General features: G+C 42.2%; 1 protein-coding gene and 1 long non-coding RNA gene across 7 annotated transcripts in view; both read left to right on the top strand.

Moving 5' to 3' along the window:
- Positions 1 to 8681: 8681 nt before the first annotated feature.
- The window catches only part of by (focal adhesion protein tensin), a 309556-nt gene continuing 300271 nt past the window's right edge, over positions 8682 to 17966 (top strand). For 4 of the 6 annotated variants that reach the window (XM_076521247.1, XM_076521245.1, XM_076521250.1 and 1 more), the window contains exon 1: positions 8683 to 10679. In XM_076521247.1, coding sequence (XP_076377362.1) covers positions 10587 to 10679 — 93 coding nt within the window. In that variant the 5' untranslated portion in view covers positions 8683 to 10586. Of the gene's footprint in view, positions 10680 to 17966 lie in introns of all 6 variants that reach the window. The other 2 variants (XM_076521246.1, XM_076521258.1) reach the window with 2 other exon arrangements.
- Positions 10694 to 17859, top strand: LOC143259394 (uncharacterized). Its single transcript, XR_013033211.1, has 2 exons — positions 10694 to 17217; positions 17556 to 17859. It is a non-coding gene; the product is annotated as an uncharacterized LOC143259394 (long non-coding RNA).

Genomic DNA, 17966 nt, shown 5'->3' with positions numbered 1-17966 from the left:
CGGGATCCCGAAGAACCGTGGTCGACCAGTAAGTCTGTTGAATAAGGAAGAGATTTAAGGAGTGATTGATTTCGAGTCACCGTGCTTCGAAAATAGGATAGGGGATCATTAATCAACACCGTCCGCTAGCGGTGTCAGCCTTTTTATCGAACGTCCGACGGCAGCCGTGGAAGGCTTCGATCGCGGGGCTGGCGGGGGTGTCTCGGTTGGGAAAAACGGACGTCCTGGAAATACAGGCCACTGCAGAGCATGGCCATTTGGCTGTCTGACGTAGCACGAAAGTTAACAGGACGCCGGAGCATCGCCGGAATTGGCTGACCTCTCGGCCTGTGGCTGCTGAACAACTTTGTTCGGTGTGTCCTCCCTATGCGATTCTCCCCGTCACCATCCCTCTGCTCGCGCACCCACATTCCGGAACCGGGGATTATTACATTTCGTCTCGGGGGGTTGGGAGCACGTTCACGCTTACGTCAAACACTGGTCGTTGATATTAGGTCAGTTGCAGGATGCGTTTCCCAAAGCTATCTCGCGTTTTATAAGGTTCAAAGGGGGGTGGCTATTAAATTGCAGGCTTCTTCCTGGTTGAAATCTAGTTCCGCGCTTCTCATATTGAGATACTGTGGACTCTTTTATCGTTTATTCGTTCTTTTGTCATTTCGCTCATTTATTCATTCACTCGTTTCCTCATTCATTCACTCATGCACTGATTTCATCATTCATTCACTCATACACTCATTTACTGATTCATTGTTTTGATCACTCATTCACTTATACACATATTTACTCATTCACTCATTCATTGATTTCATAACTCATTCAGTTATTCACTGATTTCATCACTCATTCACACAATACACTCATTCACTCATTCATTGATTTGATCACTCATTTATTTATACACTCATTCACTCATTCACTCATTCACTGATATGATCACTCATTCACTCGTACACTCATTCATTCATTTATCGATTTTATCACTCATTCACTTATTCACTCATTCATTCATACGCTTATTCACTCATTTACTAATTCCTACAGTCGTTCACTCATTCATTTAAAGAATGGCAAAACTTTAATAGGAACTAATTTGTAAATAGCAACTAATTGTCATGTTTTTTAAAATTCGTATGAAACGACGTTTACAAAATTCCCGTGGCATTTTCACCATCTTTGATGCGCCATACAACCCCAAAATGGGACAAAGAAATATTTTCCGATCGAATTTCTTCGCCTCTTCTACCGCATCGGTGTTAAATAAAAGTCGGTTGCGTCTCGGCACATAGAAATCGTCGGAGAGAATAGACGTAACGAAACTTCGTGCCACGGAAGGCATTAAAAGAAAAGGGCAAAAGTTGTCTCGTCTCGGTGACCCGATTCTTCATCCAGCGACCCGCTTTTCCCTGGGTACTTTATGTTTTTTCGCGAGCCGAATTCTTTAGCATACAAATGGGTTCCGGGGCTGGGTCTGGGTCTCGGTTAGGTAACCGTCGGGATAACGCGTTAGAATTCCTAACGAAGTGGCGACATGCGACGCGGCACAACCCTTCCCTGTGATTTGTAAACGAAACCAGGAGGAAACAGTAAATCCGTGCTGCCTAGATCTGACGATCGATGACCGCGGGACTACGCCCTGCTGAATATTCATGCAGGGTCCTCCGGTAATAGCACCGATACCTGTATCCGTAATGGCTGTTTATTTTCACGAAATCGTTGGACGTGATGTCGCCTAACACGTTTATTCATCCCTTTACGCAATCACGATATTTTCGACAGCTCGAATACCGACAATAACGTTCCGCATTTTACGCAATGAAACGCCCACTTCAGAAAGAAGTAGATTATTTAGAATCTATATCGTCTACTCGCGTTGACCCCCGCGGATTTTCCAACGATCCTCCGCATTGATATTTTACGCTGTCCTGTGCGGATTTTATGCTGTCGCTAGCGCAAACGCGAAACAAATGCATTTATCGAATAAATATTTGTCGCAGAGATAAACCACTTATGCATTAAACTCTTATGCCACAATAATTTTCAGCTATAGGTGTCATTATAAAACTGTAAATTAATTGTAAATTAGTTTCGAATTTAGTAAAGATTATATGGGATTTTTCGTTTTATATCAGTTTATATAAAAGTAACAATAAGACATTTATTCTGATTTTGAACAAGTGATATTGTAACATTTACCGTAAATAAGATATAAATTGAACGAATAACTCATAAATGTATCTTTACGATATGAATAAATCGTAGGTTAAAGAATTGATGAACCGTCATTTTGACGAGTTCCAAAGTTGTCAAAGACTTGAAGTCTCGTCCAAAATATGTGTTATGCTAATCTAAAGGTTTCAGAGCCTAAAGTCATACTTTATAATAAATGAATAAAGAAGACAGGTAGCTTGTTTTATACGAAAAATTCTGCATACCTCGCATACTCCAACAATTGCATACATTACTTGATGCAACACTTCTTATTATAAGTTAAATACATTATATTATATATATTATATATTATATATTATATATTATATATTATATATTATATATTATATATTATATATTATATATTATATATTATATATTATATATTATAAGTCAATACTTATTATAATAAGTTAGTAGCTCACGTTTGGACAAACAAGTGAGTGGTTTAAAATCACATTTTTATCGATGTCCGAACATGTAATCGATACATGCCAAATGTTCAAGAAGCAAGTGAAATAAATTACAAAGTTACGATAAATTGATTTATCCCCAAATGATCTCGATAATAAGTTTAATCAGTGAACAATACACGTGTTAGTAAACAACAACACTCCTTCTTTCTAGCAACGAGAAAACTGTGACTCGCGCCGCTGTGATTCCAACCCAGTGAAACGATCATCGTCCACTTACGTATCAAAAAAAGCGTAACGAGGAGAAACGGACAAGCGATTTTCAGTTTCTCGCGTGCAACGCGCGGCTCCATTGTAGCTTTTTTCTTCCCGGCTAGCGTAGTCAGCTTTCAACCGCGAGAAATTCTCGAGATTTCCTGCAGTTTTTCGCCGTGCTCGGGTCGTTTGTTTCGCGTGGCCGAAGAAAACGGCGCGCGGAGCTTCCGGATTCACCCCTTTTCTGGCCGGAGGCGAGCAGCAGCACGTGCCCAGAAAGAGACCCAAAGCTCCCCGGCCGGGATATTAAGTATTCCACTCGCATTACCTCCCGCTGAACAGAAAGTTACACACGCCTCGTTATGCGGCCAGAAGCGGCACCGGCGGCGTTGTGCAAACTTAATTAGCAACTCGGCCAGCGGACATCGGGAAAAAGGAGACACGCTTCGGAGAAGCCGATGATTTATCTCGCGGCCCCTCGAGCCTGGAATCTCGTCCGTTTCGTTTCGTTTCGTGTCCACCCCCCCTCCCCCCGCGCCGCCCACCGCGGACAAGAAACGAGCCCCGATTCTAATTACGCGCGGCGCGTACGCGATACGATTCGCCCAAAATTTCATCGTGCCGGGCTCATTTAAATTATCCCCACCGGTTCCCGGGGACAGCGCACGTAAATAGCACGTGCGCTTTTAATTGGAGAATCCTGGGGCCTCCGGACCGCGGTGCCCACCCTCCCCTCTACACGATCCACCACTCGTTAGTCACGATTAATCGTCCTGATTGCTGTGTCCACGGGTTATTCGATCTCGACGTTTTCTGCATGGTAATTAAATTATTTCGGGTTCCACCTTCCCGGGTGTCGCGTTTTACCTGCTCTGAATAATCTCCACCGTTCTGGCTCGATCTTCTCCGTTAATATGTTTCGCCGTTTTTACGGCAGCGACGGCCAGGTATTATTTTCGACGTTATGTAAATTTTAAAAGTATTTCCGGGCATATTAACCTGACCAAAGTAACCGTAATAAATTACGTGCAATTGTAAGGGCTTTAGATTAAATTATTTTGGAACTAATTCAGAGGGTGACTGTTTTTAGTTAGCTGGCGATTACTATGGAAACAAGGAATATGAAACCGAGTGACTGGGGCAGATTGAAAGAGCAGACTTCGCTCTTTAAAATGAGCTGAGAAACATTGTCCTACGATTTTTTCCTAGAAAGTTACAGCAATTTGAATTTCGATTTTTGTTGAGCCTCTTTATCTCTTTCTTTATTCTTATTTTCACGTCTATGGCACATCTTCGATTCAAATGGCTACAAAATGACAATGAAAATCGTAGAACAACGTTTTCGCACTCGCTGGAAAAGAGGTACTTTGTACTGTAGCTCAACAGCAGGTTATTTCACCACGATGTTTCCTACGAGGTAATTAAGTTACGTCCGCTTCCACCTTTGAGCGATTTGGGTTTTACCCGCACTAAATAATTCGTACCCATCCGACTTAATCCTTTTATTAGTGGCCTTTGCCTCTTTTATGACAGCCATGTCACTCAGGAAAGGGTAAAAAATATTTCGAAACATATTTTTTCCATTATTAATAAATACAAGCTTAACACAAGTAGCCGCGAGAAACGCGACTATGTTTGACGTGCAATCAAAAATGCTTCAGTTTAAATTATTTCAGGAAATTTGTACTAGAGCACCTCAACTTAACGTACTCACTTAAATAAACTAATGAAAATATTTCATTTCAGAATTTTCATATCTTCTTTTTTCAATTAAATTAAAATGGATCGCAGAAGGATCGAGCGTTATTAATGTTATCCTTAATGCTTGCTGTCTTCAATTACGAATGACTGATCAACTTTTATTGAAAAGCAACCTGATGATCAATTAAGGACTGAAGACCACACCTGCAGTCCCACTTCATCAAGCCGAAGAAACTGTCAAAACATTCAGGAAGCAATCGTGTACGAGGATAACAAACGCCATTATCCAGATTACAGATTGATCGATACCGAACAGAAATAATTGTGACACACCGGCGCATGTAGATCATGATTGGGAAGAGGCTCGATCAATCAATTGCCGCTAATGCTCCTCCGTCTAAGTAGGTTCGTTCCTTTTTTGTTCGACGGTGTCCCCCTTTACAGTTCATTATGTCTCATTGATTTGTTCTCCGCTGTTAATGCCGCCGTGATGGGCAGCAGCGCTTACGCAAGCGAGTGACCGACGAATTTTAAATAAGCAGAGAAGGAGAGAGGAACGGAAAGAGCGGAAAAGGGAGAGATAGAGTAAGAAGAGATCTTACCTTTCAAAATGAGCTAAGAAATATTGCTCTACGATATTTTTTAACGAAGTTACAGCACTTTGAATTTCGATAAATTTTAATTAACTTTTAGGGTTCCTATTTTCCATGTTGATGGTACACTTTCGATTCGATTGACCGTAAAATGGGACTAGAAAGTCGTAAGACAACGTTTTTGGACTCATTGGAAAGAGGAGACTACATTCTTTAAAATCACTATGGTCTCTTGTGCAGAACAAATTTTTTGCGATTTTCAGAGGTCTGTAAATTTGAAGATTTGACGATGACGAACGTTGTTAGAAAATTAATGGTAGCTAACGGCACAGTGACTCTATTCTAGAAAAACTAAAACGACTTACAAACGGAGACTTCACGCTTAAAAATGAGCCCAAAAATGTAGTTAGACGATTTTTCTCGACAAAGTTACAGCACTTTGAATTTCGATAAATTTTGATGAACTTCTAATTCGCATTTAAGGTTCCCATTTTTCATGTTGTTGACACACTTTCGATCCGAATGATCATAAAATGGCACCAGAAAGTCGTAAGACAAAGTTTTTAGACTCGTTGGAAAGAGGAGACTACATTCTTTAAAATCACTATGGTCTCTTGCGCAGACAAATTTTTTTACGGTTTGCTGAGATCTGCAAATTTGAAAATTTGTCAATAACGAACATTGTTATAAAACTAATGGCAGCTAACGGCACAGTGACACTATTCTAGAAAAAATGAAACATCTAAAAAACGGAGACTTCACGCTTGAAAATGAGCTCAAGAATGTTATTGTACAATTTTTCTCGACAAAGTGACAGCACTTTGAATTTCGATAAATTTTATTTATTTACCAACTCATATACAGGGTCGCAATATTCACGTCGATGGCTCACTTTTGATTCGAATGGTCACAAAATGACACTAAGAAAGAGACGAAAGATGAAAGAGAAAGAGAAACACAAGAGAAGAAGGATGAGGAAAACAAGAAGAGAGGAATGACGTGAGTGAGAAGTAGGAAAATATGCAGAAATAGAAATTGAGAGATGAATGAAGAGAAAAAGGGACGCAAAGGGAAGGGGAGAAAAATTGAGGAGGAGAGAGAAAGAGAGATGGTGAGAAGGAGAGAAAGGAGAAAGGTAAAGACAGAAAGAGAAAGAGCCGGAGCTGGGACGAGTAGGAGAAATAGGGAGAAAGAGAAAGAGAGGAACGGGTCTCGATCTCTCGAGACCGGCGGCGGCTGTTGCACGTTTTCTTGTTACCTTGACTTCCGTTCGATCATCGTCGGACATCGTGCCCCGTCGGGCTCGTGTAAATACGTGGCTACGGCACTGGCTTTATGGCCTCCCATCGTAAAGATCTGCTGGCCGCAGCGAGCACGACGAGATGTAAACACGTTTCCCCGTTGATACCCAGCTTGTACGACACAGTGCCTACTGCCGGACGCATTTTGTTTCGCGTGCTAATGTAATTTGCCCCTCGCCGATATCATTTTTCCCGGCCCCGAGAGTTACACGATCTTTACGGGACGCTCGGGGGACCGGTTCAAGGGTGGCCCACTGGGGACCCGTGCAATCTCGTCGATCACCGTGTTTGCGTTCACGGGACACGCGATTATCTAAAACTCTCCGGGACTAAAAACTGCGACAGCGTATCAACCGGATCTCCATTTTATCTCCCGGGATCTATCGATCCTTCAACCCTTTTATAATCTGCGGAGAAACCAACGTTAGAAAATGGCGCCGCTCCCTGTGCTTTCTTTAACAATTTTTATTAACATTCTCTCGGAAAAATTGATATTCTTTTTTATTAATGGGATCTTTATTTTATCGTGGATCTATCGAGTTGATCCTTCAACTCTTTTAATATTTGCGGAGAGACAAATTTTTATTGGCGTTCATTATTAAAAATTGGCATTCTTTTTATTTACGGAATCTTTTTTTTACCCCGAGGGATTTGTCGGGTCGATTTTTCAATCTTTTTTATAGTTTTCGGAGAAATAAATGTTGGAGAATTGCAGTCATTGTTATGTTTGCCTTAACAATTTTCATCGGCAATCTTTAGTAAAAATTGGTACTCTTTGTTGTTATCAGGATCTATATTTTATTTGAAAGAGTCCATCGGGTTGATTGTTTAACAATTTTATATATATATATATAAAATTGTTATTTATTATATAAAATTATATATATATATAGTCTGCTATCTACGTATTAACAATTTTTTATTTTTTACCCTCGCGAAGTATCGAAATAATTTATATAGATGATGTAAATTTCGTTTGTGTAGAAATCATTAGGAAAAAATTCTTGATTCATGTTTGAATATACATATACAATCTTATTGTATTCATTTTTCACTCGAATGAGGTGAATTTTATGACAACGTCTAAGATCAAAGGAACAATAAGTAGAGTACTACGACTAATGTGCAATACACTTTCATTTTGACAGATTTGTGTGCAATTAATGTTATTTGTCTAACGACTCGGTATCTGTTGGAAACATTTCCCGAGCTGTTTACTCAGCCATAATAATAATTAGACGGCTATAATGCGCCAGTAATTGGAGCGAGACGCGATACGTGGGAGATAGTTACAAACAGTCTAACAATTAACATCGAAAAATTATTTATAGAAAAGTCTTTTACGACCAACGGAACACCGAAGCTCACAGACTGTATCATATTATTAATATTAAAATATCTATCATCTCAATTTTTTTATTACAACATTGCTATTCCCACGATTAATTGTGGAAATATAGAGGAGATAAATACAGAAACATGATCGCAATCATGTTGATCTATTAATCGATCATCCGCGATGCATAAAAAATATTTTTTCTAACAATTTCGGAGATGTTTCCATTAGCAGCATTTTTTATATAAATATATCTTCAGTTTCTCGTCTGAAAAATCAGGTAAAATCATTTTAGTATAAAAATGAGCGATGATTAACGTAATTCATTGAGCATGTAAATAAAATAAATAACAATTATAAATATATAAGTCTAAATAAATAGACCTCAAGCAATAAAATAGGCCCACGCAAAGTTAAAAATTACATACAACCGAAGTACAATAATTTATCTGATCAACTAAAAATTTAAAAATGCATCTCTTGCACTCTAAAGTATTTCGATTAATTCTACCAGATTTAAACGTAGCATAATAATTCTTCGCGAATTCGCGATCGCGTCTCCGGATACTTTCGTATCCGCCGTGTCAGCCGAAAATTCCAACGCTTCTTCCCAATTTTCAGGGGAACTGCTCGCGAATGCCGCAGGATTAATCGTCGACGAAGTTCGCGGGGCATTAACAGATTGTTTCGACGATCGTGGCACAGGAGAAACGAGAGCAATCGGTTAAAAAGCAGAGGAGGCGCAGATGCGGATAGCCGAGCTGCGTTTCGACACGGATTGTCGATCCCTGCCGCCCCTCTGTCCGGCCCTCGGAGCGCTCTTCGGGGTCCCGGCTGGTATTTTCTGTCAGTCGACGGCGGGCCGCGGGTCGAGCTGGTCGAGAAAACAGCACGCTCGTGAAACCAACTAGTCCAGCACGCGTGCTCGCTCATTCACGCGGGTATTTCGAACGAAACGTCAAACCGACGCCCTCCGGCACTCCTCCCTTCGCCGCCGCCGCGATCGCGGAATCTCGACGAGACGCTCGGATCGGATCGAACGGCTTTGCTGACCAGAGAACAGCACGTTGAAATCTCCGGAGGCATTTGACACATCGATGCCGAAACGGAGGATCGATACCGAAACGTCACGTTGAAATATCCGGCGTGATTTACGCGCCGCGTCGGTGTTTTCGGCGATCTGTAAAATTGACAACTTCGAGGCAGTTCCGCGGTGAATGAAAAGCAACAGTGATCGATCGATCCTCGGCCGAGTTCCTCGACTTAGAAGCCGATGCTTTAAGATCCAGGAAGTTCAGCATCGGCGGTGGTCCGCGAAAGAAGGGGCCGATTAAAAAAGTTCGGGCCGATTTTAGGGGACGAGAGGCGCGAGGATATTTATCGAAAAAGTTTCGCGCGGCTGGTTCGTGAAACTTTTGGTGCGAGAATTACGAAATCGGCCGGATCGATTTTGTCCGATCCGCGTTAGCGATCGGATAGAGAAAGTCGATCGCGCTGGCCGGCTGAAAAACGAGATCGCTGTGTCTCTTTAAACGAAACACCTGTGCGAGTTGCTGCGCGCGAGGTGGCCCCGCTGTGCGTGAACGGTGGGCCGTTCGGTGGGAAACGGGGTGGCTCGTCTTCGTAGATAAGGGAAGCGGCGACCCCGGGGCTGTCAAGGCGCGCGTATAAAATCGACGATAGCGAAGTCGACAGCCGCCAGTGTCGCGGGAGCCGCGCGCGAGAGAGGACGTGGGTCGCGTAACGTCGCCGCGAGGCAGAACTGCACGCGAATAAATGATCCGTTCCGCATGCAGCCGCGATTCGCGTCATGAAGAAACGGCCGCTGTAAAACTTCTGTAATCCGAGCCACGGACGCGTACGAGGACCATGTGCGACTGAGAGAGGGCTTCGGTGGGCGTGCGGACGGCTGTGACACGCGGGACCGTTTGAAAGTTTGCGAAACCGCTCGGCAGGCTGACTTTGGAGTCTCTCTGGGGACGAGGCATCGACTGCGAGGATACAGAAAAGGGACCCCGCGGGAGACGGTGAAACGCTGAGAAGATTCGTCTCGACGAATTCTGCTGCCGCGGGAGGCTGAAGATTTTTTAAGGAACGATGGAAAGCCGGCGACGTTTCTGAGAGAAAACGGATCGCGGAACAATCGACGAAGTCCGAAGAAGTGACGAAGATTTCCAAAAATCCCAAGACTGTCTAAGATAGGCGTTTTTTTTTAAAAAAAAAAAGAACCCGAAAGTCTTCAATCTCGAACAATAAGCTGCCACCTTCGAGGATTTTTTTACGAAACATTGAAAACCGTGACTGAATTAGGAAATTACGGAGAGTTGTTTCCTCCGATAAATCTCCGACGATTTAGGAGACAAATTATAGGAGACACTGTAGAAGGAGTTTACGAATTAAATAGCAGTAATCGAAGAGAATTTTTCACGAAAATTTCGTGGAAAATCGAGGCGACGCCGAAGATCGTTATCCGAAAATTGCGTAAACGGGTCGGCGGAGTAGCCGTTTTCACGAAGGGTGGGCCGCCTCTTGGCAAGTGGTTCGAGCGTAGATTTCCATCGATTTCGTCCGCGACTCCTCCACCATAGAGTTCGCCGCGCTGAAGGGTACGGCGAGGGCTGAGAGATGCGTCCGCGATCGTGCGTCGCGCGTAGAAGCGGAAAGCCGAGGGAACCTTGAGGGATTCGCGGAAGAGAGACGCGAGTCAGGAAGAGACCGAGGAGGCGGTAGGAGGACCGAAGCGAACAGGGCAACGGAGAGGCGAGAAAACGGCCGAGGAATGCCGTGGATAAAGTGTTTGGGTGGCGGAGGCGGAAACGCCAGAAGAGGCAAACCACTCAGCGTCAGCCAGCCGATCCACCTGCTTGTCAAGGTAAGGCTCGTTTCTCTTTTTTTTCCTCTTGCCGGAGTTTTTTCAACCGAAGGGGTTGCGGCAGCCCCCCGAAGACGGCCGCGAGCTGATATTTTATGCGAGCCACATGGCCCCCGCGATTCTATCAATTACCATTTTGTTCTTGCTCTTGTATCGGCTGAAGTGGCCCCCTCGAGCCGATCTCGAAGCGATTCTGGATGATGCACTTTGAGCTTATTGCTCCGATTAAATCGTACACGCTTATCCACTAGAACCGACCTCGATATTTTTAGAACTCGATGACTGACGTAAATATTAACTTCGTGATCCGTCTGTGGAAATACGGAAGCTGCCGGGGATCGATTATGTAGCCGTTCCTAAGCGAGGCATGATGTCATGTTTACGAACAGAACGTCTCGCTCGCGGAAAATATTTGACGAACTCTTCTGTTTTTAGTCAGCGCGCGATTACCGAGGCCGCAATGCGGAGCGGAGCGACTAAAGCGGATCGAAAGCGCGGGTTTCACTCTTTCGAATCAACTAAGAAATATTGTTCTACAATTTCTTTTCGACGAAGTTGCAACGCATTGAATTTCGACGTCGAATATTCCGGCTCGTGTTTGGATTCCTATTTTCACATCGGCGACAGGCTTTTCGTTCGAGTGATTGCAAAATGGCACTGAAAAGTCGCGAGACAAAGTTTTTGGACTCGTTGGAAAGGGAAGACTTCATTCTTCGCGACCACCGTGGTCTCTTTTGCTGAGAAAATTTGTTGCCGTTTCCAGCGGTCTGCGAAAACCGGCATTGTAGCAAAACTTACGGCGTCTGACGGCGCGGCGAATCCAAGATAACTGGAACATTTTTAAATTGGAGATTTCGCGGTTCGAAACGAGCCCAGAAACGTCGCTCTACGATCTTTTCGAAGAAAGTTCCAGAATATCGAAACCGTGAGGCATGCGAATATCGAGTACCACGATCTGTGTGGCACAATCGCTTGCAGCTCTAACAATTTATCTGCAAGGCGATATACCGAACAACCGTTTCCACGAGAATCGTGTGTTCTAAGGTCAACTCTCTCGCGCCGATAAGCCCCTGATAAGTGACACTCGTCTTTGTACCCCCAGGCTAATTGTCTTAGGTCTAGATTTTCAGGCGAGATTCTACCGATCCGACATGCTGAGCAGATAACCAGGAAATTAGGTGTCGTGAACAGATGGCCTGGTGGGAATTAATTAGTCTGACTCGAAAAACACTACTGCCCACATAGTTACAAGCTAGAGTCCCTACAAATTATTTTAAAAAGCCGACACATTTGCTTTCAAATATTACGAAAAAAGATTATTACGACATCTACACATTTTTTTGCCTTTTTTCTATGCAAAATTTTTATAATTGCAATTATGATTTATATAATATAAATTATATATATGTTATATAATTTATTATTAATTTATTATTATATAATATATAATTTATTATAATTGCAATGATTTATGAGAAAATAAAAGATATTAATAAGCAATTTAAATATTCTTAGAATTTCAAATAGTTTTTAAATCACCCTAATTATGTTAAGAATGTTTTTTCTTAATCTCATGGTAACTTCAACGGGATATTTTTCAATTATTATCTTATTAGCATTTCTTATTAGCATCAGTTGATTAATCTGTTCTGCTAGAAAATGATATAGTGTCCACATTTACATAAATATTCGCGATTTTCAATTTACAAATAACGTAACGAAGGACTCGAGGTTCTAGAAAGTAATCGAGGCTGTGCTCCGTAAATGTCGCGATTTTCACAACCCTTTCGCCATTGACGATCGCGTGCGAGTGGGTGTCACTTAACGATTGCGTTAAGAGTCGGCGAGTAGGCATAGATAACGAGCAGGTAACCAGGATGGTTATTAACCAATTTAATTGGTGGGTCGAGGTATCATTGAATCGATACAGAATGCCGCGGAACGAAAAGAAACGGGGCCTCGGCCGTAGAAATTAATAAATCAACCGGTCTCCCTGGAAGGGTCCAGCCTTGGCGCCTCTTCGTCATCCGGAGATTTCGTATCTCCCGGTTTTATAGCATTCCAGGGTGAAAGCAAACGCCTAATAATCGTTTTAACTGTTGAAACTTTCCTTCGAGGATCTTTTTCTGTGGATCTTTATCCACCCTCACTCCCCTCCCTCCCCCTCTATCCGTCTTCAGAAGTTTTCTCGAGAAAAATGCTTTATTAAATCCTGAAACTCTGCCGCATAATTCTGTACGATCATCGACCTCTGTCTAATAAATAAAGTTGGACAATTATTAACAGGTTGTATGAACGACACTAATTTTTAATTAATTTTTAAAATCATTTTTATGGTAATACATTCGAACTAACTGAATTTGATTAGTACGTTTAGAATGTAAAAGAGTTAAAACACCGTTCACTGTGATACATTTTAGCACTCGAGTTTCAGCATTATTAATTAAATTACTTTGAGTTTCTGGCACACTAATTAAAGACACCAATTTCTTAGTAGTTTTCAAAATTTATTTCTATTACGATGTATTCGAAACGAAATGAATTTTGCTAGGATGTTCGGAATGCAAAAAAAGAAAAGTTAAAATACCATCCACTGTAATAAATTTGAATTTTTCAGTTTAATCGATCGAATTATGGAAACTGTGGGAATTCTTGGAGTTGATTTTAGGCACTTGACGCGTTAACAAGAAGGTGTTTTATTGCTAAACGAATGACCAGCTGATCGCCGAAAAAAGACCATGATGTCACGCAGCTGCAGTAAACAGAAGCCGAAGCGATAATTGCGGCGCGTTCAAAAATTTGTTCGAAGCATCTCGGCGCATTTATCGGCAATTTCGCGCCTAGTCATAGCAAACACAAAAGAACTGGCCGGCGAGCGCTGCTTCCATCTCCGCAAATTATCCGCGGCAAAAAGGCCCCGCTCGAAAACGGCGCGAGGGAAAAAAAGGCACGGCGTCGTCTCCTTTGCGCGTCGGCTCTTATTAGATGTTTATTTAAATTCCACTTAGAGGCGTGCATGCCGGTCGCGGCGCAGTAATTCGCGAACGCGCGTTCATGTCGTTTTTACAGGACGCGGAACGGCACCCGGAATGGCCACCGTATTCATTCCTCGGAATATCGTATCGCGTCCTAAGTGGCGCTTTAATGAAATCGCCGCGGCACGCCGCCGCGGGTGGTACAGGGTCCCTCGCTATTATTTAATTGCGCGCCGCTATTAACGCGCGATTTTTCCCCGACTGGTTCGCCTAACGATCCCTACGATTCGACCTACCGCTACCTGGAACCTCCGACCAGCCTCCGCTGCTCTCTGCCGCTGCGGGTCCTCGTGAGACACTCTTTGATAATTACGCGCGTCCGCGTCCAATCAGACGCCCGCGAGCCACGGGGAAGCGTTTTCGACATGATCGGAATGCGAAAAGTGGCAACCGATGACAGCCATTAGCGCACATTTGGACGAAACGACCCGACAGCGTTCCCAAATCGATCTTCGTGAAGTTCTGAACTGGAAAATATTGGTGTTACTTGATTACATTATATCATGTAGCATATATATGTATAATTATAATACAATATTATTAGAATGCAATCATTATATTATAATCATTATATTATAATCGTTACATTGTAGTCTTTAGGGTGTCCCAAAAATGTTTCGCAATCTGAAAATGAGGGTTCCTGAGGTCATTCGAAGCAACATTTTCCTTAGCGAAAACGCAATCCGTGGCTTTGTTTACGAGTTATTAACGAAAAACAGTGACCAATGAGAGACGAGCTCGGCTGGCGCGGGACGACCTAGCCAACGAACGCGCGAAGTTCAGTTTCGCTCATTGACTAGGCTGCCAGGTGCCAGCTGATCTCGCATCTCATTGGTCGCTGTTTTTCGTTAATAACTCGTAAACAAAGCAGCGGATTGCATTTTCGCTAAGGGAAAAGTTGCTTGAAATGACCTCTGGAATCCCCCATTTCCGAATTGCGAGACATTTCTGGATGTATAATTATAATATAATATCATTAGCATATAATCATTATATTATAATGGTTATATCATAATCGTTATATTGTAATCTTTATAATCGTTATATTAAAATCATTACATTGTAATCATATTATAATCATTATCTGATATTGTGTAATATACTCTGAAATAATTATGTAAATACAGGTCTGTAATATTAATGTCATCTACAACGTAATTTACTTACATGTTTTTATTCAGCATTATATTCATGCAAATAACAATGTCAGTGCACAACCACTATGTATGTAAAACAGGAATTAGTACGAAAGGTGAAGACATTCGGTGAAAATAAAGAAAGGAATGCACTATGAATAAATGATTTCTAGTATGCTAGAGGAAGTTATTTATTACTTCTTATTTATTATCTCCTAATAAAAAAGGTCAGTTAATAAAACAATATAAAACTTCGTACGCCATAAAACATTCATTATCTTACAGTAATTCCTAACTTTGTGTTTCTGTAGATTTATTTAATTGTTTCATTACGTAACCTTGAATACAATTAAGTAACATTATAATATATCATTAGTTTCGTCCAACTGTGCCGTGAAACTCGTTGAACTCCTACAGGCAGACGATCGTGGAACGCCGTGGTGGTCGGTTTATGTCCCTAACAGGAAAAATTATGGCTGGAAGATACTGGCGATCGGAATCGTAAATTGCGGTCGTAAACGGGGGCACTTATTTTAGTGGCTAGTAATTGGGAAATGGATTGTCGTTAATGGAAACTCTTACGGTGAATCGGAGATTAAAATTAGTCGCGGACTGTTTCAATTCCGAGTCCATCCTACGACGAACATTTCAAAATTTATTCCCGCTCGTGCGAATCGAGAAATTACTGTTGCATGATTTAGTATGTTGCTCACCCCGACGTGGTGAATTGTGAGCGTGGTAGTTATGTGACCGAGGAAAAAAGTAATCTAGCTGCGCAGGAATGCACGTGCCAGCGAATTTCGCAGATTATTGTTCGAATGACACTGCACGCTTCTCAGATTGCGGATTTTATGCATTTATGAGAAAAATGAGTAGATCGATCGCGAAACAGTAAAAAACGTCTGAAGAATTTTTAAGACATTATTGTATTATTCGCGACTCGTTGAAATTACAAAGAAGAGAACTGAATATTTTTGTAGCTTGATTACCTTTCAATTAATGCAGACAATTTTCATTTCGCATAAAACTCGGCGGTCTAATTATTACAATTACAAGTGAAACAATTTATTTGGTCAGATATAAGTGCACATGGTAAAAATTCTGAACGATTAATGTAGCAACGATACTGCGATCTCTGAAACTCTGTAAAAAAATTCGTTTCTCATCTTGAGTCTAAAACAATACACATACACGTACGTATTACAGTATGCAGATTACGATATCGAAAAGATTGCAATTATCGTTAGAACGTTTCCGATGAAAAAGATTCATTTAGCCGCACCAGAACGCAGGTGCTGAAAAACGTGAGCGATTATCGGCAGCGAAATGCGATCTAGGAAGCAACAAAAACTGTGTGCCTCGTCGTGGGTCGTTAAAAGTGCACATAACTACACAGTGTTGCACGGCGCGCGTCGTAAAGTAAAAATAGTAACGTTTACCAATGCTGAAACAGAAAATTCATTGTGCTAGCTCCGAACGTACGAACCGCGACGTCTAAAAACACCGAAGGCTTACTAAATCTGCGCGATCTTCGAAATTAAAAAAATAAAAAAATTCGCAGCTCCCTCGAGCTCCGGGAAAATGCGCGCGCGCGCGTCGCAACGTTTGTTTCGTAGTAAAAATTCGTAGCATTGGTCGTCGTTACCCCAAGAAAAAAAAAGAAAGCATTAATGGACCGGAGCATCGAAAAGAGAGAAAAGAAGCGATACGATAAATCGTTAATGGCGATCGTTCCGGTAACTAACAGAGATAACGACGGATCGTTAGCGTGAGCCCAAGGGGTTAAAGTAGACTTTGCAGGGTTATTTACGGCTGCGAAACGGCAATAGGGGGGAAAAAAACGAATGTGCGGTGTAGAAAGCACACATGATTTCGCGTTACGGATACCTGGAAAAGTCCCCGTGAAACGCATAACTCCGGACCGCGAGCGTCGCCGCGGTGTTCACACGCAGGTAGTACGGACGGCGACGTGTGCGAGCGATCCACGTTCACGCGAATGCACGTTGTCTGTTATTATAACCGTACTATTATCGGTACTATACACCTGCGCGCGATCGCGGAACCGGCGTGTACACGCCGCGCCGGCCATCGGCGAGCACGCTTCTTCCGCGGACCTGGCAATTAAATTAGCGCGCCCCCGGCAATCCAGCGACTTTTTCCAACCAGGAAGCTTTGTGTAATGGCCGCCTGGCCTGGGGAGGAAAGCTTGCTGACGATCGTGTCTCTGAGGAGCGCTTGACCCTCCGGAATGCGCCGATCCATCGATCCCACCAGCCGCCGACAAATCCCGATTTTTATCGAACAGATTACAGAACGTGCGTCGCGTCCAACGGTTTCGAGCCGATAATTGCGACCACGCATCCCATCGTAAGCGGCGTTATTTACAATAAATTACAATAAAACGCGTAAGATCCTCTCTCTCTTGTGTCCTTAATGTCTCTCCGAAATTACGTCCTTGCATCGCTTCTGTCGCAAAGGAGACTTTATACGTTTATTGCACGCGTAAATTTTTAGAATGCAAAAGAAAACGGTGTAGTTTGATAAAATCGTCAGCATTTTTATCTTCTTGTTAAACGATCGATCTTTTGGTTTGAAAATGGAAACGTTTCGTTCATTTCAATTTCTGTATACTGACGTAGGAAAATGAGAATATGTATGAAGATCCGTTAAGCTAATTATAAGCTAAGACCATAATCCTGTTACAGAATTTTCATGGAGTACCAACCTTGTATTGGAAGTGAATAACGAGTGTTGCTCGAATAGGAATAAACAGGCTGAATAAATAAATTCGATATAAATCTGAAAACGGCGAAGACTTCTCGCAATTTCTGTTATAACGAATGCTCGAATTTAGAAATTTATCCGATCATTTTCTGCGAACCAGTCTTTACAATGCCAAGAATTTAATTAAAAAAGAAAAAGAAGAGAAAATGTGGAATCGCTCAATTTGACCCGTTCTGTAGCTTCAATCTTAGTAATACGCCGTTTAATAAAACCTTTGCCACCGACGGTACTTTTACAGCACTTTAATGTCCCTTTTCCGCCAACTTTAATCCTATTTTATTCGCGATCTTTCACGTGTTCCGAACGCCGCGGGACACCAATTTTTATTACGT

The sequence above is a fragment of the Megalopta genalis genome, chromosome 4, assembly GCF_051020955.1.
Source record: "Megalopta genalis isolate 19385.01 chromosome 4, iyMegGena1_principal, whole genome shotgun sequence".
In the NCBI taxonomy this organism is placed as follows: Eukaryota; Metazoa; Arthropoda; class Insecta; order Hymenoptera; family Halictidae; genus Megalopta; species Megalopta genalis.
Note: the sequence above shows the minus strand (reverse complement) of the source record. Positions and strands in the feature narration are given on the sequence as shown.